Consider the following 27,231-nt stretch of genomic DNA (forward strand, 5'->3'; position numbering starts at 1 on the left):
TATGGTCCGATTGGGCTCATATTCAAAATATGTGTTATTTACATGGAAAGAAATACCTCTACAAAAAAAAATGGAACTGCTCGATGGCGCTGGGGTTTGAGATATTTGGAAAAATTACATTTATGGTCTGATTTGGCTGATTTTCAGAATATGTAATAGTTGCGTGAAATTTTTATTTTTGTGAAAGATGGAAAGAAGGAAATAGAAAAGAAGAGAAGAAGGGATGAAGGGAAAAGGGAAGAAATGGAAAAAAAGGGAAATTTTGTGAAGTTCCATAATGTTCCGTTTCTTAATGTTTTATCAAACTTTCAATTGCATTCATTTAACCTGTTTACTGATATACTCAAATCTAGCAATAGCGAAGCATTGCCGGGTCTGCTAGTATATATATAATTTAAATATGTAAGTTTTATACACATTATATATTGAAATTATATATTTCAATCATAAATTATAATCCCTCCTGAAGACAGCAGAACAATCAAAAGCACTTGAGGGAAACTAATAATATATTAGTACGCAGTTTATATTATATATAATAATTTATTATATGCAAAGATTTGTTGAACATTATATAGGTATTTTTATAATTTTTGTTTTCTTAATATTTATTTTTAAATTAACTTTTTGCTTTACTCATGTTTGGGTCAGTTTAAACATTTAAATGCTTTTTAAAGCACTTTCTTTTAAGTACAACAATTTTTTAAATAAAAAAAATTAAAGCAAAATTTGGTATGATATTTTATTGGAATTTACATAATTTTATATTTCTAGTGTATGAAATTTCATGCTTATATTTCTACTGTTAAAATAAATATATCTTGATTTTAATTTTTATTTAGTTTTTATCACAATTTAGAAACTACACTACTGTATATACAAGTAAAAATATACTTTTTTTAATTTCCAAAAAAAAGTTTTTGATATAGCTTGTTTTATGAGAGCATTAAAATTAAACTACATTTTAAAGTGTCACAAACGTCTTTCATAAAATATATCTTTATTTCATTAATATTAAAGATAAAACAAACTTAATTACATTGATAAAGAAACAGATCTTACTGACCTTGTGTCAATAAGGTGTGTTAAAAGAGGTTTAGTAGAGTATATATATGGAAGGAACACACGTGTAATATTTTTACCTATTATTTTTAAATAGATTATACTATAATTCAGTATTTGAATTAAGCCAACATTTTTATTTTTTAATTTTATAATAAAAAACCACTGATGGCCCACAATTATGTTTAGCATCGATGCGCTACAACATGTTAACATGTTTGCTGCTATGCACAGAATTGCAGGTGAGGTGAATCCTTGCTTTTTATGCTTGTAAATCTAATTAGCATTATTAAATTATCTAATCCGTGTGAGTCTATATGGCATTAATGGCACAAAGGAAAGTATTTGTTTGAAAAGATTTTGGCAGATATTGTGTCCTGCTGGCCTCCTGAGTAAAAGTAAAATATTTATATTTATACAGGGTTATCATAAAAGAATGGTGTGGTTTCAGTAATTCATAGGAAGATTGTAGGGAAATTTCTAGATGTTATATTTGTATCCCTGAAAGCCTCCAACCCAAAAGTTTGTTTATCAGCAGTTGTAACCTAACATCAGCTCTTGTATTGTTGTTGCGGCGAGTTTAGCGAGTTACTATGTTCTCGGATAAAGACAAAGCAAAGTGTGTTTTATTGATGGCTGAATTAAAATCCGTAATTTTAGTTCAACGTGCGTTTCGACGTGAATTCGGAAGAGATCCACCACACAAAAATAACATAACACGTTGGTTCAAACAATTCGAAGAAACTGGATCGGTTAAGAAACAGAAATCAACTGGCAGACCAAGTGTACCAGACGAAACGGTTGAACTAATTAGACAATCGGCAATTAGAAGTCCTGGGAAGTCCATCCACCGTCGAAGCGTCGAATTAGGTATTCCAAAATCAACAGTTCACAAAATTTTACATAAAATACTGAAATTACACGCTTATAAAATCCAGATACAGCAGGAATTGAAACCTGATGATGGTGTAAAACGTTACAATTTCGCTGTTGAAATGTTGGACAGAATAAGTGAAAATGAATCATTTTTAGATGATATAATTTTTACAGACGAAGCTACATTCCATGTGAATGGATGTGTTAACAGACACAATTCACGAATATGGGGCTCTGAAAACCCACACGCAATTATTGAGAAACAACGCGATTTGCCTAAAGTTAATGTTTGGTGTGGTGTGATGAAAAATCGTGTAATAGGGCCTTTCTTCTTTGCTGAAAAAACAATTAATGGAGTCGTGTATCTTGACATGTTAACCAATTATTGCTTTCCTCAGCCGGATGAACTCGAAAACATTCATCGACTTCATTTCCAACAAGATGGTGCTCCCCCGCACTTCAATGCATTGGTCACGAACGCTTTGAATGAAAAATTTGGAGATCAATGGATAGGCCGGCAAGGATCCCTACTTTTACCTTGCGACTTTTTCTTGTGGGGGTACATCAAAAGCGTTGTTTATACACAAAAAATTTGTGACCTAAACCACTTAAAAAACAGGATTAATGAAGCAATGACAACCATTAAAGAAGAAATGTTAACCAATGTTTGGAGAGAAGTTGAGTATCGTTTGGACATTTGTCGAGCGACTAAGGGCGAAATTTATTAATTATATAAAAAAATGTTTGAGACGACAAATTTGAAAAATAAAAAACATAAACTGTAAGTAATTGTTTTAATTTAAACCATGTTCAAAACCACACCATTATTTTATGATAACCTTGTATTATTCATAGGTAAATTAATTTACTGGTAGACAAATAATGGAAAGATTCAAATTTTGTATAACTTTACAAAATAAATTTTAAAAAAATATATAAACAAAAGAAGAAAATACAAAATTTTCAAGTATGTCACTTGGTAAATGGATACAACAATAAGGTAGTATGTAAATGGAAATCAATAATTGTTCAGTTATTGAAATATATGACAGACTTTTCTTTGTGTTGTTTTTTATTCTGTTTGCCAGTTTAAAACCTGGCATTTCATTTTGTATTGGTCTATAAGTATTTTTGGCAACCAGGGTCCACAGAATTTCTGATAATTCAAGTTCTTAAAAAACAATTTCATGAAGAAATAAACATATATTTTCAGGAAAATGGAGCAAGTAATGACATCACTGTGAATTATCTGTTTTTGATTCATCTTCTCCTTAACTACACGCACTTAATTGTCAACATAAATCAACACACTTATCATGACTGCAGTACTGCAGAGACAATATTTAAAAACACTTTCCTTTCAGGATTTTTTACAGTATATTGCCAAGTCCTATGATTTTGATTTCAATAATATAACTTACATTAAACAGAATTATAAGTAAAGATGTTAATCTAAACTTCTGATTTACTGTATAGTTATTATTTATAATCACTACTGTAAAACATTTTTTTTTTTTTCATTTCCAGTAACATTGTCACAATAATTAGCCACCAAAAAACACCAACAGCATAAAGTAAGTTGAACTACTTTAGTGATTCATGAGAAAGAGTATTAAACATGGTAACTGTTGGCATTTTATCTTTAAGTACACTTTTAATTTTGTGTGATTTTTCAAACATCCCGATGATCTGAAGTACAACCTATTGCAAGGAATATACCAATGTTCATCTTATCCAAGATCTATTAACATACATTATCATTATTACTAAATATTGCATTACAAAATACTTATGGAATATAATAATGCATTATGGAATATAATAATCATAATGGTATCTGTTTATTTATGTATTTAGAAAAATAGTTTGAAGTAAATTCTTAGGGGAAAAACAATCCATAGGAACATTATAAATAGAGGAGTACTTAAAGAATTAATAATTTACATTTCATACAAAATAACATGATGCTGATGATGTATATAAGTGACTGATATAAATCAATTGATGAGTGGGAAATTAACCAATATTGTTAGCGATAACAATTATTTATATCACTAATGAACTATGACTGGCTAAGAAAATATATTTTTAAAAATGCATGCATAATTTTTAATGTAAAAACAAACCAAAATCAAATCACAATAAGCAAGTATTAATAAAGATATATGTAAGAACATTTTACCATTTAAAAATAGGAATTCCAATTCTGACTAATGTGCTATTGTATGTACAATCATCTTTATCCGAGTTTGAACAGTACATAGGTCGATGGCCAAATGTGATAATCCATGGATGTTTCTTTCTATTCTCTGGTTTTGTTGCTTCCTACAGAAAAAATTATAATTAATTAAATAAAGTACTTTAAAACTGAAGAATATACAATGAAATAACTTACTGAGCAAACTTTTATGAAACTCTCACATGCTGGTGACTGTAACAACTTGCTTAACTACCCTTCATTGGCTTCAATATAAGAAGATTAGTCTTTCATCCAAAAAATATTTTGTAAATCAGTATTCATTTAATCCAAATCAATATTTTATTCACATATTTATAATATACCAAACCATTTATATCACTGGAGCAAAAATTATTATAACATAAACTATCAAGACCTTCTGTACAAAGCCTTTCTATGCATGTATTAAAAACATAAATACGCCACTCAGTCCAATTTACTATTAACAACTACATTCATGATAATTAAAAGATGTCATTAGGCTAAAAGGTTTATAATTAGTCAAAAAAACTAAATTACAATAGAAAAACAATTAAAGGTAGGTCAGAACAGAGTAAAAAAATATAATGAAATGACAGGATAATTCTTTGTGATATTATGTACATCCTTTGTAACATGTTTATCACATGATTTTGTAGAAATTTTAGTCGTATCGGTCTATAGAAGTCATCAGTTCATATAAAAATATAAATTAAATTATATAAAAGAATGTTGATAAAATTTAGTAATTTTTTGGACAAGCCAATCAATTTAGCTCTCAGTAGAGGGGGAAAAATAAGAAAGAATTATTAAAAGAAAATAAGAAAGAACTCAAAATACAATAAGGTGATGCGTAACTGGTGATGGAAACAATCCATTACATTTTTTTTTTTTTAACATAAAAGAGGGATCAAATGAAAACCTTGAAAACACACTAAAAATTTGAAACACGCTAGTGCGTGTTTTAAATTTTTGCCACCATCGCATCATCCTGTAAATTAACAGTAGTGAAATCCATGAATAATGGTTGACAAGCAGTAAGTAACATGATATCAGATTGCTGTAACCATAACGGCAGCAGTAGCATAAAAACATGGCTCTACTTACAGCATGCACCAATGAGGAACAACATTGTCAGTATTTTGAATAGTGACAAGTGAAACAATAATATTCATTTATAAATGCATTTTCAGTATGGTTAGAATGTGTTTGTCACTACATGTGGACTATGAAGTTCTTAAGTGGTATAGTTTTGGAGTAGTTTTATTGATGCCAGAGGACATTATTCAGTTAAAATTATGTTGAAAGAAAATCAGCACATAGCAATCAATGAAGCTAACCAAATGACTAATTGACTAGCCAAATATTATGTGCAAAACTCTATTCACATAGTCTTAGAAATTTGAATTGTTAGTCTCCCTAGCAGAGAGGTAGTATGTTGGCCTTTCATCCAGAAGTCTGAGTTCAAATCCCGGTCAGACATGGCATTTATCATACGCTACAAAATTCCATTTCCAATTTCCCATGTATAAGCTTTCTAAAGTTTCTGCGTTTATAAATTCATCAAGTTGTTTGTTTTTTAAGCATTCTTTTGTCATTTTACATTAAAAGTAAAATCACCAGCCATTTTTCATCACTAAAAAAAATAAGAGAAAGGACAAAAAAAAATTCATCACCAAGAACTCTGATGGAAGAGAAGGTTGCATTTAATCATAGAAGGCAAAAGTAGAAGCAAAATTCAGATACTAAGGCTATATCAATGAGCAATCTTTCTGATGGTCAGAATTCATAAATGATATAACTAGTGTTAACAGCTAAAATTTAATAAAATTATGAATTATTTGTTACTAGAAAAAATGAATAATAAAAAGTTGAAATTTACAAAAATAAGCCTAACTTAAAACATGTAAAATCATATGGTTAGTTTTGGGTGTATTAAGAAAAGGATTACAATATCTAAAAAACAAGCAGCACCTAGTATTAGAAGATCACTTTAAATGTTTATAGTATAAACTAGTCAACTTCTAATTAAAGGTAAAACTATTCGAATACATTTTCTGCTAATAAATGTTTAATTTTCTCAAGAAACGTTTAGTAAATAAAGGCAAACATATACATTATCATCTACTGTTTCGCCTCGTGGCATGTCCCTTTACACTACCGCTTCTACATTCATTCCGAGATGGATAATGATTATTTGATGATTATTTTTTTTTTGAAGTCTACTTCTTCATTTCATTGTAGTTTCCAATATTCACCTCATTTATTAACTTCATTTTTCTTCCTCGCTTCCTTTTTCCTTCTACTGATCCTTTCAATGCAGTTGTCAAGATTCCTCTTTCTCTTACCACATGTCCTAACCAGTTTCACTTATTTTATTTTTGTGAACTTCCAGCGTTAACTCTTTCTTCTTTAATTCTGTTCATTACTTCCTTATTCCACACTTTATCCATCCATCTTATTTCCTCCATCCTTCTCCATATCCAAATCACAAAAGCCTCAATTTTCATACAAGACACTCAATTTGGCTAACTTCTTCCTTCATTGTAAGTCCAGACTTTTACTATACAGTAATTTCCTCTTCTTACTTAAGGTTTCTTTTGCCTTTTTATTTCGACTGCACTTTTCCAGTTCTCTATCATCATAATCCCCGAATAGCTGTAATTTTATACTTTGTTCTTATTAACAAATCCTCTTTATTGTTTACTTCCATTACTTTAGCTTTTCCTGCTTTTATTTTCATTTCATATTCTTTCATTCCTTCTTTCCAGGCTATTAACAATTTTTGAAGTGTGTGTATGCCATCCAAACATGTCAGTATTTATAATTTGTGAAACATCTTAACTGTTTCAATCATCAATGAAACAACATTCAGGAAAAATTATTACTCTTATCAAAAAAAAAAGAAAAATTTAATGGAATTTGTACTATACTGTAATATATGTAACAAAATCAATAAAATTCAACATAATCCACCACAGTATAGAATCAAATTTTGAGTAATTTCAAATCTTATTTGTTTTGTAACTACTAGTAATTTCCCAATCAGAAGTTAACTTTGATTCTGTACTGCAGTGGATTGTGCTGAATTTTGTTTTTGCTTTTAATTAATTAGTACAGAGGAAAATATGGACAATAAAACAATTGATTTTACTAAATTAATATATATTTATATTAACTTAAAACAATCCATTCTTTTTTTGTTATTGTATCTACCCATATATATATATATATATATATTTAATAGGCATAATGAGAAAAGATTTTGAGGCCTACATTTTTCAGCTACTACAATCATTTTTAAATGTACTTCTTTATGTAATGTTATTAAATTATAAAGAATAGAAATAAGAAAATATGTTTTACTACTTTTCCTTTCAAAATAATACTATAAAAAGATCCATGATAAAATGACATAATAATATATATAATCTAGGCTGCATGTAAATGAATAACAATAAAAATAAAATATGTAAACAGTTTTTAAGTAAAATAGAGTTATTAAAATCATCCAATAGAATATCAGAAATTTTTTTAATATCAAAATTTTTTTACATATAATTTCAGTTGCTGAAATTATAATGGGCACTATTAAAAATTGCTGTTATTTCGCCATTTCTTTCACTTTTTCGGCCAAATTTTTTCATTCTGTAACCGTTACATTGTAGGTGGATTCAATATTGTAGGTGTTTGGAACAGCTATGTCTATCTTACATATGAGGTGCAAAATGTAAAATTATACTTTGGTCTGTTAAAGTATCGGGCAGTTCTTGTAATGTGGAGATGAGAAATCAGAAAATTTGTACAAAATAGCTAACATCTGTAAATTATCTTAGCTACCTGGCTATGTCTTGCCAAGTTTTGTTTCTGTTTTATTATTATTACTAATTTAAAATAATTCCAGAAAGTTTTGCAGTCAGGTAGCCCCCAGAAATGAGCAACTAGAGACATATATTTATAATAATTTATAATGATGAACTTTAAAAGTAATTTTAACATTTTACTTAAACATAAATTATATTTTTATTTGCTGTGCATTTTAATTGTGCAGACCTCAAGTAAAGTAATTAGTAGTGCAATGTTTAAATAAGAAAAATGTGGATATCACAAGAATATATACCAACACATAAATACAGGGTAGCCAAAAGAATGGTGGGGTTGAAGCCAAGCATTAAATAGAAAAAAAAATACAGTTATATGGTTTTGTTTGTCACATTATCCATCTCAAATAATTTTATTACATAACTAATAAATTTCAATAATTATGCTCTCATCACTTTCAGGTATGATCAGATCAATATTCAGCTTTTGCCCATTCAAGATGTAATATAAATATCTCCTGTTATGGTTGCATTTGCTTCCTTAATTCTTTTCTTTAAGTGATCCAGGTCACCTAATTTTTGTGAGTAAATAATTTTTTACACAAGAAAAAATCACAATGGGATAGATCTGGATTTCTTGGGGGTAAGAATAAAGTCATTTCAGTTTATCCATCTATCTGCAAATTTGTCTTTCAAAGCATGGCTAGTGAATACATTAAGGTGCAGGGGAAAGATGCCTGATCTTACTGGAAATAAAAATTCCAATTTTGATGTATATTTTTGAGTTCATCCAGATGAACTCAAAATTGATAAGTCATTTAACATACCAAGATAAATACTTCCATTATTAGTCTTTTCAACAAAGAAAAAAGGCCTTGAAACATAATCTTCATTGAACCACACCAAATACTTAACTTTTGTATGCTTTTTGAAAAATCATGTCGGTTCTGAGATCCCCACATTCATGAACAGTGGTTATTTAATTGAAATATAGCTTCAATCATAAAAACATCATATCACTTAAAAATGACTCTTTTTCAATAATTTTTTTCTAAAAATTTCAACAGCAAACTGAAAAAATGTTTCTATATCGGGTTTGTTTCTTGCAGTAATTGAATCTTGCGTAGATAAAAATGCAACCTTTTATGTAAAACTTTATATATGGTTGTTTTGTAAATTCGTAACTTGAGATTTTGACAATAGATTGATTAATTAGGACTTCTGATGGTAATTGTCTAATTAATTCAACACTTTCTTCTGATACTGGTGGGCTTCCAGGTGATTTCTGTTTGAGAACATATCATGATTCTTTGAACCAAATGATCCAGCATGGTATGTTTTTTTATATGGTTGATCCTTCTTATATGTATTAAACTAAAATTACTGATTTCAGTTCAGTATGCCAAAAAACACACTGTGCTTTTTCTCGAACAGAAAACATGGTAAACAAAGAAACACACCTCGCCAACAACACAGAGATGATGCAGTGATTGAAATGACTGTTACATAGTATTTTCTAGTGGAGGCTTTCAGTGCTGCCAACATAATTTCTCAAAATGTTCCTAATACTTTGATCTGAGGAGCAACTAATCCCACCATTATTTTATATAACCCTATACTTGCACAACAAAGCAAAAGCTAAATAATAATAAGTAATTTGATTATTTACATAGTAAAATTAAAAAAGATGAACAATATAAGGAAGATAGATTAGTTGTTTAACATAACAGTTGTTCAATTCAAGCAGAAAATAAGAGTTCTAGTACCAAATACAAATTAAAAGGAAATTTTAAAAATATTAATCAGAAGTCCAAAAATTAAAAAAAAATGAAAAGTTACAAAAGAATATTGAAAATTAGGTACGACTATACAATTTGAAATAAAGAGGTTTAAAAAGAACTGGTAAACAAGAAATTTGTAATGCAACCTGGCAAAAAACTAATCAGCTGATCATATATTAAGAAGACAACCCCAACCATTCAAGGATAGTAACCTGGTAATGAAAATTAAAACAGAAGGTTTAAAGAAGATTCTAAACTAAGCAGACTAAAAATTATAGTATCTAAGGAAAACAACTGACAATGTAAAACATAAAAGAAATGCAAAATAACATTCTATAAAGAAATAGAACTAAATTCATTATAACCAAATGCATGTGCAGTGTGCAAAATAGATAAACATTTTTAATTACTAATGTAGCTCTTGCAAAATTTAACAGCATGATAACAAATTTATCTTGTTAAGCTGGGGAATATCTCTGAATAAAATTATAAATTATTTACTGTATGTGGAGGAGAATGTAAAAACAATAAGTGGATGTTTCTGAAATCAGGTGCTGGATTTCATGAATGCCCAGAACATTAAAGGACAAAAAATTCACAAAATCAGAATAAATTGAATGTTGATAAGACAGTTTCAGCAAGATCTTACAGAAAAAAAAATAATGCAAAACTTGTTCTTTGGTTTCATGGAACATCAGAACTCTTTTGTACATTTTGTACGGGATCAAACAATCCATCTGAATTTGTGATTACAAATGATGAGACTTGAACTTTTCAACATGACCAAAACCTAAAAAATGAAATAAATTGAAAAGCTCTAGAATTTTTTAGGATGAAATACCAAATAAAAAAAAAATCCAAAACATTTTATGACCTGGGAATTATGATAATCAAGTGGCTTGTTGATAGTTAAATCAACAAATAAAAACCCACTTTTATAATCACTTCTATAAAAAAAATGGGGGGGAAGAAACTGAACTTGTAGAAAAATTACAGAATCATATATCAGACCAATAGTTCAGCCCACTTTTCAAACTCAAATGACTTCTAACTATAATAGTTTTTTTCTGTTTCTAAATATAGGCAGCTCTAATTTGGCATTTTAAACAATACAACACTAGAAGAAAGCTGTGATAGAAGCTACAAAGATACTGAAAGAAACTGATTTCCTGCATTCTTTTTAACAATGGAAGTAATGCGGTGAATATATGGGTAAAGAAATCATAGAGAAGAAAACAAACTGTACTCATAAATATGAAAATTATAAATTTGATTATTATTATCACATTGTTGAAATTAAAATACTAAAAAATAAACATATTTTAGGGGTATGTAAATATACTAAAAAATATAAATATAAAATATTTATATGTTTATACAAATATATAGCAGAACACCAATCTTGTGCTTGATGATTAAAAAAGTCTTCAACATAAAAAAGCAAATTTTTACAAGACCAATATGCATTTACAAGGTGCATTTATTAGATACAGGTTGTAACTACACAAAAAGCACAAGAAATCACAACATTTTAATACCTTTAAATCATTTTCCAGCCAATCATACTGGAATACAAGTGGCTTAATTCCATAATTTATGAAATAATAAACTTCTGTAGAAAATCCAATAAAATGAGCAGGACCCAAATTAAAACTGTACATTATATTTTCAGTACCACCTGGCATACTGAATCTAGCTTTGTAGTGGCTGAAATTACTAAACACATACATAACTGTCATTAATTGATATAATATTAACAATTATTGTTAAGAGATAAATAAAATTTAAAATGAAATCAAATATAAAGTGCAAAATATATGTACAAATCGGGTTTAAATTTCTTTTATTATAAGGAGTAATCACTTTTAATCTGATATTCAGCTGTGCTGTCATACTGGAATAATGTCTTGTAACAATTATAATTCTAAATTTAATGTAGAATTGTGATCTGTTCAGCTCAAAAAATCATAAAAAAGGAGTAAATTTAAATGTTAAATAGATAAATGAAATCAATAAAAATGAGTTTACAGGTAATTTACAGATAGTACTGTTGTTTTATTAAGTCTTTTTTTTTAATTTATGAGAGTGAATCAAATTTAAACTGTAATTTTGCTATTCTACACAGCAAGCAGTTCCAAGCTGTATGGCAGAGTGGAGGGGGGTTATTGCCCGATGTGTTAGTGTTGAATAATTTGCTGCCTTGGTTTAATATCTCACTTGGGTTTAAATTATCCTAAGTATTATTTTATTCACTGGATCAATGAAATAAATAAAAGTCATGTTTTGATTATATCACAAATATTTTTTTAAAAAATAAGTTAGGTACATGAATATAATTAAATTGTCAATTTTTATGATCAGTAGAAATGGTATTTTAATTCATTTGTGATATAATACTAATAGTACTCAACAAGTGTATAATAAAGACTTTAGAAAGCTCATAATAAACATAATTTGTAAAATAAGTATTTCAAATAATAATTATGCATATTGCTTAAATAAATAATAATACAATTGAATATTGCAATATGTAACAGTTTGAAATTACATTCACATAAATTTAAAAAAATAAATAAATCTAGGGAATTTTAATCCTCAAGATCAATAAATTATTACATTATTACTGGTGCCTTATTGCACCTAAATATATATATATATATATATATATATATAAAAATCAATACATAATCGTATAATGTATAATATAAATGTGAAATCATAACTAAATTAATACAAATATGTAAATTAGATTATAAATATTAAAACAATATTTACGAGCATGTTCATAATCATATTATAAGAATATAATCAAATGAAATTACACAACAATAGTATGAAATAATTAAATCAATAAGAAATATTACTTAAAAATATTATTTAAACCAATCGTTTGAGATTGGTAGTAGGCATGCATAATTTATGCACAGGACTTCTATTTGTGTTAAAACTGTATATAATTCCTCAAAATTAGGGATCATTTGTCCAATAATACGACACATATGAAATTTAACACTTTTGATTACGCTTTCTCATAAACCACCGAAATGGTAAGAGAGGGAAAAATAAATGACTGGGTTACACCCTGTGTAGTTTTCAATGCTTGAATGTCTGATTTTAGTCTTTTTGAATTTAAAAACTGATAAAACTTATAAAGTATATTTTTGGCAGAATGGAGTTGGAACTGTTATCAGAAAAGACTTGAGTGGGATACCCCAATGTGATATACATTTTGTAAATGCTGCAATAAACGACTGTGAAGTCAAATCAGAAACTAATTCTAAATGGATAACTTTAGTATGAGACATATGAAAAGTGCTATATAAGATTTACTTAAGTCTTAGACCTCTGCCTGCCGTGACGAATCATAATTGGACCGCCATAGTCTACTGCGCAAGTAAAGAATGGTCAATTGGTTTTCTGATACAGAAATATTACAATTGTTGTCATTATTATTATTATTTTGTAATTCGTTGGAAGAGGTTTTATACTGAGCATTCATACTTTTAGCACTTGCAACCTTTTGTGTATACTTACTAGCAATACTAATTAATCAGTTGTTTTTCAGAAGGTACATTGAATTCATAATTTGTAGCAGATCTTCTAACGATATGAGTTTTAGATTAGTTCCGTCATTATTTTCTTGATTACTATTTTGTTTTTGTTTGGTATTTAATTTTCTGTTTTTGTTTTCATTTGTTACTTCTGACTTCAAAGTTGTCATCGATTCATCTACATACCATTCTATATTATCAAATTGTTCTATCATTTCTGATTCTTTCTGTCATTGGACATGAGACTGAACTCTCATATCTTTTACAATACATTTCATTGATCTATCACGTTCTTTTATATGAGTTGCCGAATCATTGTTTGATTTATTTTTATTGATTCATTATGCTTACTAATATGCATATCTAATTGATGTCTAATATTAAATGTCTTATTGCAACAATTACAAACATATTTTTGACTGAATGTATTATAAGTGAACATCATTTTTGAACTAGGATTTTTAAATTTATAAATAAAATGATTTGTGGAGCTTCTCTTAGGACAGTAATGTTATGTAATTGTTTTCCAGAAAGAAATTTTTCTGTATAGAATTTGCAACGATAGTAATATCTAGCACAACATACTGCAATGTGCTGGCCAAATCCATTTCTATTATCAAATATTTTTTTACAATGCATACACTTGTATTCTTTTTTATCTTCTTTCTGTTTTTTATCACGTTCTCATTCTTTGTGTCTAACGTAACATTTCTCTTTTTGTACATCCTCCTAGTATCTAAGTCTGTATCTGAACTACTTGAACTAGTTTCAGCAGATTTACTTGTATCTGTACCTGAATCAGAATCTGTATCGCTGCTACTCTGTCAAGAAGATGATAATGAATCAAATTTTGTTTTTTTTTTACTTTGCTATAATCACTATTTCCAGTTATATCAATAACTGGCTATTTCCAGTTATAAAAAAACTTTTTAAAACTGGAAAAAAGTCTATCTTTTTTATATCGCTATTATCATTATTATTTTTACTGTGTGAAATATCAACATTTTTATTTTTATCACAACTACATGATGATTTTGGATTTTGCAGTTTGTTTAATTTGCTGCCACTATCAATCCATTTTACTGGATTAACATCATAAGAAAATATTTGCTGGTACAATATCATATTAATATTACTGTTATTCTCGTTACTTTTTTAAGAATTGACTTCATTTTCATTTTTACTAGATAAGAAAATTTCTTTACGCAATCTCTTCAGATTAATTTCACCAACAATCATTTCCATCAAATTATTAGCATTAATTTTCTTTAAGTGAATCTTCAACTCCAAGATACATCTTTATTTATATTATTAATTACATTTAATTGTTCTGACTTATTCAATTCTTGAGCTGACTTTTAGCATTGACAAAAGAATCACCTAGTTGAATGTTAACATCTTTGAATGGTAACAACACGACAAATTTGCCTTATTTCAAGTAAAGTTGGATTGAAAATGTTTTTCACATGTAGAGGATTCATTAACTGAAGCATCAGTAATAATTTCTTAAATTTTCCAGAAATTCTCAAGTATAGTTGAGAGATTTTTATGAGTGTTACAAGCAAGAAAAGATGCGACAGTACTGTTGCCCTTAATGTTAATAGGAAAGTAGACACTAAGTATATATATCCTAATTTAGTTTCCTGAATAATAGGATATCAAGAATTTCGAATGAATTTTCCAGGCAAGATAAGACTCAAATAGAATTGAGCTCCAACCAGTATGTCAATGTTATTTACTATGTTGAAATTGGGATCTGCTAGAAACATATTACGATGAAGATTAAGATAAGAAATGTCAAATGTGGTTGATGGAAGGCTGTCTAATATATCAAATAAAAAAACACATTGCACTTTGAATGAAAAGTTCTTAAATCGAGAATGTAATGTAAGTGTAACACAGTATTTGGATTGAGATAATAAGTTATTTATGCTTGAAATGAGATCATTTTTAGTGAGTTTAAGTTCTAATTTTTGGGGAAATTTATATTTGCAAAACTCTGCCTGGCTACCTGAATTTAATGAGTTTCTACATGAATGACGATTACCATATATGTCATTGGTGTTACATATGGCTGTTGATAAAAGTGTATTTTCATTTGACTGATTATTAAATGAACAATAGGTATAATTTTCAGGCTTATTGCTATCTAAATTAGAATCATTAATTTTGTCCATACATTTAGTGCAAATCATACATAAATTTTTTGAGTAATACTCATTAATAGAATGACCTTTATTTAAACAAATAAAACAACGATTATTATACCCCAAAAAGTCTTTGTGTTCATTGATGGACAAATTTAAGAATTCTTTACACAGTTGTAAATGATGATTTGACTTAGAAAACAAACATTGCTTAGAATTAAATTTTGAATAAAAACTGACATTATATCCTTTATATTGGTTATTAGGATTTAAAGTAAAGTGTTTGGTTGAATTATTATAACACTATCCTTTGGTTTCATTATCTGTTTTCATTTGAGTGTTTCAAGTGAATGCATTAATATTTTCGATAAGTTGTCATCTCGATTAAGAAATTTGATAAAATTTTGAAGGTGGGAAATCTTTCATTTGAAACTTTTCCTTCCATAATCTTGAAGTATTATAATCCAATTTTGATGTTAGACATTGGACGACAATAAATTCATACTTCGTTTACAGGAAGTTGCATTGCTTCAAGCGAATTCACATTTGAGGAAACTTCAATTGTATACCTTTACCAACCTTCAATTAAAATTTAAATAACTCAATTAAAGAACCTTAACACTTAGAGAGGAGAAACCAGCTTGGTTAGCTCCTTCGCTCTGTTTTGTCAGCAGTACAGCCATGAGTGAGCAAGAGGTTCCATCATCTTTTGTGCAACATATTATGAAAAAGTTTTTAACTACTGGAGGCATTAAACCCGCGGAAATTTTAACTCATTTAAAAGAACACTTTGGAGATACTACACTGTCCCAGAACCGAGTGTCTATGTGGGCCAGACAACTTAAGGGCAGGCAAGAAAGTGTAGTTGGTCAATTCTCACAGCTGACAACACCCATGCATTCAAGAGCTTATCGAAGGTGATCGCTGGTTCACTATCGAAGAAATCGCATCAGATGTGGATATCAGCTACAGGAGTGCTCAATCCATTATCACTCATTATCTTGGCTTGGGGAGGGGCGGATGGGTGTCTTCCCCTATGGGGTTGGGATAATCATCTGGACTTTAGAAAAATTAGTGGTAGATGGATTCTGATGTTGTTGACCAAAAACACGTCGGGTTGGAGAACTATGAGAAACTTCTGAATCGATTTCAGCCAGGGAAAGGAGACAATCTTTTGTGACGCATCGTCACATGTATGAGACATGAGTCCATCACTACACTCCAGAGTCAAAACTGGTGAGTAAGAGTGGCAAAGGAAGGATGAAGACTACCCAGTGAAGGCCAAAACCCATCGGTCAGCCAGAAAAGTTCTTGTAATTTTCTTTACTCAAAGGAAGTTTTACTCATTGATTTTCAACACAATCAATGAATGGTGAATACAGCTTAATATTGCCAGTTGCTTCAGTCAACAAAAGCTGCTAACCAAAACAAACGATGGGGTATGTCCATCAGAGATGTCATTCTTTTCCATTATGCCAGGCTGTACACCACGATTTCAACAAAGAATAAATTGGAAAAATGCATCGGGAAACCCTCGACCACTCTCCCTATAGTCCAGATTTGTCCCCCTGTAATTATTTTTTGTTTATGCCTTTGAAAGAATCATTTGGAGGGGAACGATTTGAAAACAATGAAGACGTCAAGGAGTGTGTGTGCAACTGTTTGACGACTCGTCCTCAAACCTTTTATGAACAAGGATTATTCAAGCTTCCAAATTGTTGGCAAAAGCATGTAGATCATGCAGGAGACTATATAGAGAAATGATGAAGGTATGAATTGTATCTATTATTAATCAATAAATAAAAATAAAAAAATTACTGTTTATATTTGATTCACCCTTGTACATATGTTTTTTTATAGTAGTTTTAAATTAATTCTCACATTTCACTTTAATATTCATAGCGTTCAGTTATATCAGTTTTATAATACACAGAACTCAGTGACAAATGTCCCAACAGAAAAATTTTTATAAAAAAAAAATTATTTATAAAGTCAATATTTTGGAATAATAAATAATTTTTAAATATAAGTTGTTTGTTTTTATGTATGAACTTAAGTTTACTTAAAACTTAGAACTTTGAGGAAGATTTAATGTATAAATTTATCCAGTTAATTACATTATTGGGTAAGCAGTTAAGGTTTAAATCAACATCAAATTGCAATTTACTATTATTTTTTAGGCAACATTTTGATTCGCACATTAAATACAGATGTATAAAGAATAGCTAAATTCTAAAAGAGTAGTGAATGAAATTTTAGCAAATGGGATAATATTATTTTGTAATTTTTTTAATCAAAATCAGCTCAACTATTCTTGGGACAACAGTGATTAAATAGAAAATTTTATTACATCATTATTTTCAAAGATGTAATCTTCATCTTACTAATGATAGTTTTTTGTAGTGAAATCAAAATAATATAAAATCACGTTCCTTATATCTTTTTATAAGGAAACTTTGGAAATAAAAACTTTGATTACAGTTACAAGGTTTTAAAACTTTTGTAGAGGTTAGCATTTAATTTTTCTAAGCAAACATTACCAGTACACTGCATATGTAGTTAATAAACATTTAAGAGACTGCTATAGTTTTTTTTTTTTTTTTTTTTTTTTTTTTCACATTATCTTTGCATTTCATACAAAGGTAAGAGAAAAACCCCATTATTTTAATTTGTGACAATTACCATTTAAGTCCATTACCTCAATTTTGTAGTTTTATTAGTTTGTAGGAAATTACACAGGCTCCAAATCTGTTTAAATAAAACCGACAGAACTTAACTTAAGCAACTAAAGCAATTTAACATAACTAAAATTCTAGATGTCTATAACATTTCACTCAAAATATTTACTAGTGAGACATTCTCTCTTGATGAAAAACAGATGTTAGCATGAACTCGTTTATTGATTTAATCGACAAATAAATAATATGACAAATTACCAACCTGTTTCTTTTCTTTGCTTTTTTTCATCATTTATAAGATAAGTTAAAATTAATATCTGAAATAATTTTATTTTGAAGTTTTTTTATTTTGAACATGAAATGAAGGTTCCTTCCTCCTTAGGGAAAACATTTGTTTTATTTGTTTGCCGAGCGGTTTGTGGTTTTAACACATGACTAAATTATAAAAATTTATTACACGCATACTTAGAATGAATTTACAAAACAATTTTAGATGCTAAGAGTTAAAAAAATATAATCTAATAATTTTTTTTTTAATTTTGACTGAAAATTTTTTTCTACATAACTGGTAAAATATAGATAAAATCTGGATCACTGGGTGACTCAGCTTAACATAGCCTCTTAATGATAAAGTAAATAAGTAATGAAGACAAGATAAATAATGAATACTTACTACTTTTCTTCATGGTTTCCAGGTACAACCATATAAGGTACATATGCTGCTATTGGTTCTAACTGTTTCATAAATTCATCTCCTACTTCTCCATTTTTCTATAAATAAAGAAACAAAAATAAAAGAATTTAATCATTAAAAAAATATATGGGATAAATATTGATAATAAAGAAGCATTTTATCAACATTAAATATAAGTCAATAAACACCACATGTCATATCCAGAAAGGTTGTAGGTATGCTGACGTATAACAAAAATAAAAATCACTCCTTTTGTCATGAACATTATATAGATAATAAAAATCTCACAAGCTTACAAAGGAGAGTGTTAATTGAAGTGGTTTTCCCCACCACCTTCTTGACTTACCCAAACATTCTGTTGCGCATTGGTACACCATGCATTATTAGTTAAATGAATAGTGCGTACACTATTATAAAAAACTATAAAAACCAGAATTCACCATCTAATAATTGAATATAAGTTTCTGTAAGATATTTTAAAGACTGCAATTCAGTCCCATCCTCAAAGGTAGTGTGGATGTCGATATTTCTCATCTTTAAACAGTTAAAACTCATTTAGCCGTGTAGTCAAATAGTACATATTAATCAATCTATTAGTTTTTTATTGCAGTAGGTTTTTTTGGTTATGTTTTTAAATCTCAATGAAGTGATTTACAAAGATTATGGTGTATGTAACACTTTTTTATACACATGCATACTCAACCGCAGACACAAAGAACAAATTAAAGTACTACAAGTAATAACAGAATTGACCTTTGCTACAGGAAATTTCAGGAGCTTTGACAGCACTAAGCAGTCAAAGCTTAGTGCTGTCAAACACTAGCTGTCAAACAGTAGCTTTGACAGCACTAAGCTGTCAAAGCTCCTGTATAATGGTCATGAATGTGAATTGTTTTAGAAAAGAAAGATTAACAAATTGTAATATTTAATTTTTTATTAATTGAGGGGGGTCAGGGAGATTTTAAAGGGTCCAAACTCTTACGACCAATTCGATTTCTTATTGCTCCTTCTAGAAACATAACACTATTATAAAAATTATACTCCGATTTCCACAATACTCTAATTTTCATTAAATGAATAATCTAGGTAGGGTAGAAACATGGAAATCTGAACTTCTTTGATGTCATTAAAAAAGGAGAACTTCTTTTGACAAAAACCAGTTTAAATATTGTAATATTTTAATTTTTGTAAATGAAGATAGCCAGACAGCAAGGGATCATGAAACTATATTACATTACTTCAATTCTTATCGAAATTAAAGAACTTTGAAAATCAAAATACTGTAATTTTCAAATTTTAACAGAACCACAAAGGCTGGAAGTCATGAAAGCTATATCCCTTAGGACATCATACATTTCTTGTTTGACGCGATGTAAGAACGTATTTTGAAAAAGAATAATATAAAAGCTATATTTTAATTTCTGATATATAAATGGGAGCTAAAGGGATAGAGATTATGAGTGGAAAGGAGGCTTCATCTATTTGTAAATCGTAAGTTTCTAGTTTATCTCTAAAACATTTTGAGAAAACATTTTAAGACAGAACAATTCAAATACCATAATATCTTAATTCAAACTTTATCAATTTAAGAACAACTAAGAGATCCAGTTTGCCTTTAGATCTACAAGTATCCCCACTCTAATACCATTTCGTTTTATGATAAAAAAGACCAAAAGGTTTTTAAAACAACGTTCTGAGTAACAAAACATTCAATTTTTTTTAACTGGAGAGACCTGGTAGGTCCACAATAAACTGAAAAGTCTATAAAGTGATAAGACAAGAACTTGTGAACATCATAGTTGTTTTAACTGTTCCTAAAGATAGAAACTATTCTGAAAGAAAATGGTGCAAATATTTTTTCTCCTTTTAATCACTGAATGGGATTCCAGAATTTCAGACTGACTTTCACAATGTCTGGTGATGACCTATTCCTGGTCCTGAAACATTATATCTTAAAGTTTGTGGATGTGTCATGTACAATTCTCTAACAATCAAATTTATTATTCATACCATTATGATGGAGAAACAAAGTATAGAAATTAAAGAGAATATACAAAGTGATGTAATTTGACATGGCCTATATACTAAAAAGAAGAAAGCTTTTAAATTGCAATGAAATTTTTCAAATAGATCCAGCAATTTCTAAATAAGTACCACCTATTTCTTTGTCCAGTAACCCAAGGGCAAACAATTTTTTATTTATTTATATAATAATATACATTTGTATTAAATATTGTAATAATTTAAATATAAGATTTTCATTTATTTTCTTTAAAAGTTTTCAATAAGACAAATTACAAGGTACATTTGCATTTTTAATAGAGACCAATTGTTATAAAAATTTTGTGACAAGACTGTCTCAAGATATTCAGAGGTGCATACAAATATTTTGACGTATGTTAGCATACCTGTAATTTGTTTAAAAAATAAAATTGCAATAATGAAACAATAATTATACAGTTCTATTATGATTAAAAATTAGCCTCTCATTCATGTTAAATCACTACAGTAATACAATTTTCAGAGGAATTTTTTTAAATATTATCAATATTTAAAAAAATTATTTTTAAATATTTGTTTTTTTTTTTAAATAAGTACAATAAAGTATTTAACTTCATGTATCATGTACAATTAATAAAGAACTTATTCTCCATCAATATAATTTAAAACTTTTCACAGCAATCCAATTAACTTGAAATAGGTGTTAAAAGGTCAAATACTATGACATCTTCATTTATTAGCACAGAGGTATGTAAGGAGAAATGACTGCAGAGGAGAATGAAAAACTAAATATATAATACAGATAACTAAGGAAATATGAAGTAGAATTTTCCAGGTTGCTATTCGCTTACATATTCCAGGTATTGAGTAATCAACAGGTTATAAGGGAATAGTTTACAATCTTACCCAAAACACCTTATTGTTATTATTATTTAATATAAGAAATAAACAACGCAATAATGTTTAGAATAACACATAATGTATATAATATACTGTAAACCATTAATGCATACATTGCAAACACAAAGAAAATAGCATGAAATGGTCATTATACACCATAGCAACCTGTAGAGTTAAAACATGTCACAAAAGTACATAAACAAGGTTAGCTTAAAAATTATTCAGGTGGTGATCACAGATGTGAAACAACAATATGTAATAAAATTATCTAAAATAAATATCAACATTAAGTAAGAATTAAAGGAAAACGTTTTCATTTAACAATTAAAACTGGCAAACTATGCAGATGATTTCACAACTGCAAAAGCGAATGAAATTAAGTTACAGAAAATTAAACCAAGTATAAAAATTCATGTAATACACTAATAAAAAGCAACTGATTATTATAGCAAAATGAAATTCATGAACAGTCATATAACATTTACATTAAATAAATTATATATTCAAATTTTTTTTACACCATTACTTTGACTTTAAATTTAGAACATACAGGTTATTAAATAAATATAACAAAAGAGTAAATAAAATATATAAAATAAAAAAAGTGATAAAATAAACTATTTTTATCAAATGTAATATAATATTTTTATCAACAACCTAATAATAAAAAGCATACCCTGAATAAATTGCATTATATAGATTTTAAATATTACTATTATTAAGTAAAGAGAAAAAAGATCAAACACTATAAATATGTTTTCTATCTATGCGCATGCATGTACGTGCATAAATATTATTTTGTTACTACAACAGTTACAATCATGAATTCATCATAAGGTAATTAAACATTAAAATATTTACATTATTAGTCACCTACAATATTTTTTATTTGTTTATTTTTTTTTTTGCAAATCCATCACCGGCAATAACACATAACACATGTAAGATGGATAGTATTTTCTAAAAACTCCTAGAAAATGATTGGAAAAACTGTAACCTAAGTTTTAAGTTGTAATTATGTAGGTTGTGTTTATTATCCCATCCATATAGTAGCTATAATGAAGCTGTAGCTATACAGAATGGAAAGTATGGTGATCGATCAAAATTGGGCATACTGTTTTCACCAAATCTTGACAAATTGACCCCTAAGGACCCCAGAAAACCGAAAAATGATATCAAAATTTTTACGACAAAATGTACATACATATGTATATATGTCGGCATGTAAATCACCTTATATCTCCAGAACTACTCGACCGATTTTCACCAAACTTGGCTATAATATTTCTATAGTAGGGGCATTGATGCTAATGAATTTTCAATTCAAAAGTCCATGGAGTGGGGAATACAGGGGAAAAACGAAATTGTCTCCAGATTTTGCATAATTAAGATTACATTTTTTTTTTATAATTTTGTAAACAACTTTTGTAAAAAAAAAAAATTAGCTAAATTTCACCCCCCACCCTTAAAAATGGTTTTAATTTTGAAACATTGTAGAAGGCAGTACAGTGGGTCTTTTTTTGCAGTAATATCTATTAGCATCTCATTGGATCCACAAATTTGTTCCCCATCAAAATGGGGTCTTAATGGGGGGGTTACACAGCCCCCACCTCACACTTAGTGGGCACTGTACTGCTGTAGTCACCTGCTGCCTTGTGATATCACAGGTGAATGGAAGAATTCAATAAATTAATAATATTTAAAGCGTAAAAATCTATTTAAATGGCCGCTAGTACTATTACCACACCCATGCGAATGAAAGAAAGTATGCATGCATGCGCTCACTTCAGTTAGAATCATTGAATTAAATAAACAAAACATATTGTATTTTATTAAATAAGATCTGTTGTTTCAGCTGTTTTTGGTGCTGAGATTAAACTGTTATTGTTAATTTTGGAATTGCATAAATGTAATAAATAAATTAGAATTCTTTCACTTAGAAATTCTAAGTGTCTTTTTTCTCATAAAATCAACTAGAAAATCCAATCAAATTCCTTAACTATCATCATCAACAATAGTTCTGCTTTAAGGCTGGTTTTCTCATGGCCTTCCTCCACTCTTCATGACTCTGTGCAGTTCCTTTCATTGTTTTGTACTTATTTCCTGTCTTTATATTGTCTACTAACTGGTGTGTCTTCTTCTACCTCTTCCTCTCCTTTCATCAATCATCCCTTCAACCACTGTACCAAGCATTCCACTAGGCATACCACAAAGGAAACATGGTATTGACTGGCTAGAAAGAAGACTAACAGTAGATCTATTTCAGAACTAAAAAGTAAATATGAGAACTGGAAGGAAGTTTACAAACTGGGTTGGAAAGAGGAGTAGGCAGTCCTTATTAGCCTGTCACAAACTACAGCAACAATAAATTGTGATCTGAACAGATATCTGCATCAGGAAAATGTTTAGCTCTTTACAGATTTATTTCAATATCTTTTTGTGTTAGCATATAATCTACCTGCTCCAATCCACTGATGAAATCCATATATATTTTCATGTCTTGAGGTTCTCAAATAGAGTATTGACAACAACAAAATCATTCTCTTAGCAGAATTCAACTAGCCTTTCACCTCCTTTTCAACTAGCCTTTCTCCCAGTCCAAAATTTTTCACCTCTGCTCCATCCTTACCCTCTTCCACCACTGCATTTCAGTCCCGATAAAAATTACACAAGCATTTCTTTGTTCCTTTTCTATTGTATTTTCTATTTTTTCATAACATTCTTCTCTGTCATCATGCATATTACTAGTTAGTATACATACTTCTGTGTACTCCCTACTTTGTATATCTCAAAACCAACTGAATCAACACTAAATCTCTACTTTTTGCTTTCATTTATGTACTTAATTTCAACATTTCCTTTTATCCTCTTTGCAATGAGTATTCCAACTCCATCCCTTCCACTTTATTCTTTACCAGAATAATACACCCTAAAAACACCACTGTCGCATTCTCCATTTCCTCCCAATCGCACCTCACTCAAAACTATTATATCCATCCTATACCTTATCATTTCCTGCTCAGCAATCTCCAGTTTTCCTTGCTTGCAGCAATTTGCATACCTCCCAACTCTCACTTCTTTCTTCGCCCTTCTTTTACTTTTATTACTCAGCCTCAATGTATATTTCTACTGCAGAACCAAACAAGGAGTAGATTTGACTCTGGGATCTTTTACACATAGATCTACAATCATGCCACGAACTTCTTAAGATATCCTTAGTCTTTAATGCGGTGGTTTTCTCCTGCCTTTCGTTTTCTATACCGTTGACCCTTAGAAGTATCTTCCACTTTTAGCGATGATTTCTCAGCCCAAGGACAAGATGGTGCCCTTTCCTCTACCCGCTTTTCTGCCCTTCAAGCACTTGGTAGAAGGAGGTCTCATTAAAATGGGAGATACTTGGTCCCTGCATTCATTAGCCACTTGCTTACACAAATATTGCCCCTTTTCTATCACGAGGATCAGGAGTTACTCCAACATTCTTCCTCTTTAGTAATTGGACCTTAAAGGCTTATTCTATTTCTTCAGATTCTTTAGAGAAGCCTTAACCATTATTGGTATTAAATTAGAGCCTTTTTAAATCAACTGCCCATTCCAGAAAACATTTATGATCAGACTTTCAAAAACATAAAATTCCTACTTTATAAAATTTCTTAAAAATTTTCTTCAATTGATAATGGCCAACACTTTCCTGTAATTGCAAAATACCCCCTTCATCAACTGTATGCATCTCCTTCTTACACATTAATCAATCCCCTACCATTTCAGCCAACTTTACATTCCAGCCAAGCCAGTGGTATTTCAGAAGTCAAGTTGTGCAGTCATATGTTCATTACTTCTATCACACAAATCTTTACAACAAAGATTACATGTGAGGATGGTCCAAAATGAATAACAACAAAATATCAACCAACATTACACGATTCTGTTTTGCACCACTTTAAAAAAAAAAATCTTTTGAAATGTACAAAATTTTAAAAGAAGCATTAAATGAACAGTGTGTTATCATGTAAAATGTATTTTGCTGGTACCTTCATTTTTTGCCGGATGAGAGAGTATAGAAGTCATGGTGAGAGCGGGTTGACTGAGCAGGTCTATTAATGACATTAGGCTGAACATAGCAAGCATCATCATTTGGAAAGACTGTTGCATTGGTGTGTGTGTGTGTGTGTGTGTGTGTGTGTATCTGTGTGACATTTTTGAGAACTGCTAGACAACTCAAAAAGCAATGCCCACATTTTTCTAAGCGAGTGGATGCATATGAAATGTGTTTTGTGTCAGTGGATTTCACGCCTCTTTAACACCTGACCAAATAGAATACTGTGAATCATTGTCGAGTCGCTACAAAAAGTAAGGATCACACCTTTTGCATAATGATAAGTCTTAGATGTTCCATAATGACCATGAAAGAACAAAGCTTGAGATGGAAGTCAACTTCTTCACTACCTCCAAAAAATAGAGAAAGGTACACACAACATGGGTAGTCATGAAGATTATCTTTTTTGATCATGAAAGATTAATTTACGAACATCAAGTACCATTAGGGACCACTGTAAATGCTCTCTATTATATCAATATGCGGAAGATAATGCTGACTCATTTCAGAAAAAGTGAAACTGTAAAAGAAGATTATATAAACACATGAAAGGAGATTCAGCTTCTTCCCTGGGAATTATCATTCTGCCAACAAAAATGCATTTAAATTTCAATGAAAGAAATTAAAAAGAAAAAAAACAGATCTTGCAAGCGCATTATATTTTTACATGAATCGCTCATTTTATGTGAATAAATTTTTCATAAATAGTGTTTAAAGAAGAACAATATATCAGTATAGTTGAGTAGAATACATTATGTTTCATTGAAAGTTAATCATTAGAAAGTAAGACCTGTTTGTAACGTTACCAAATATAACAATTCCCTACCCATAACAAAATTTTTTGGTTTATCCAACAGTTCTAGTAGTCAAAAAATTATGTTACCAGTATGTTTTCCAACTATGGAGATAATTGATAATAATTGTTTTAGAACTTACCATATAAATGAGGTGCTTTGGATAATATAGTAATACACAAAGAAAAACTTTTTATAAAAGTCAAACTAAATAATCAATTTAATTTACAATAAATATGAATGCAACTTACAAAATCGAAATCATATGCAAAATCGCCTACATGTAGAATAGCATCATACATATTTCTTTGAGTTTCTTGTTGTAGTCTAGGCAAAGATTGAGCATTAATGTTACCAAGATCACCATAAACAGCAAGATGTGGAGACCAATCTGAATCTGTTCTTGCAGTCTTAAACCAAAATTCTGGGGACCAACCAAGGTCACTGCCACAGTGATATACTATAATAAATTAAATCAAAAAATTCTATAATAAAACATCAGTGAGCTAATAAAAACAAAATTTTTTTTAATTAAAAAATTATGAGATTATACACCAAAAGAGATCAGGAACTACTAATTTTTTCTTGCACAGAGTTACATATGTAAAACAATAA

At 29.2% G+C, this 27,231-nt stretch overlaps 1 protein-coding gene across 1 annotated transcript in view; it reads right to left on the reverse strand.

Annotated features, from left to right (window-relative positions):
* LOC142331812 (acid phosphatase type 7) overlaps window positions 1–27,231 on the reverse strand; it is an 82,803-nt gene that overhangs the window by 35,974 nt on the left and 19,598 nt on the right. The window contains exons 4-7 of the mRNA XM_075377942.1: window positions 26,868–27,076; window positions 18,808–18,905; window positions 11,297–11,474; window positions 4,121–4,263 (exon numbers count right to left, since the gene is read on the reverse strand). Of these exons, the coding sequence (XP_075234057.1) occupies window positions 4,121–4,263; window positions 11,297–11,474; window positions 18,808–18,905; window positions 26,868–27,076 (628 nt within the window). The remainder of the gene's footprint in view (window positions 1–4,120; window positions 4,264–11,296; window positions 11,475–18,807; window positions 18,906–26,867; window positions 27,077–27,231) is intronic.

This window comes from Lycorma delicatula, chromosome 10 (assembly GCF_047948215.1).
Source record: "Lycorma delicatula isolate Av1 chromosome 10, ASM4794821v1, whole genome shotgun sequence".
NCBI lineage: Eukaryota > Metazoa > Arthropoda > Insecta > Hemiptera > Fulgoridae > Lycorma > Lycorma delicatula.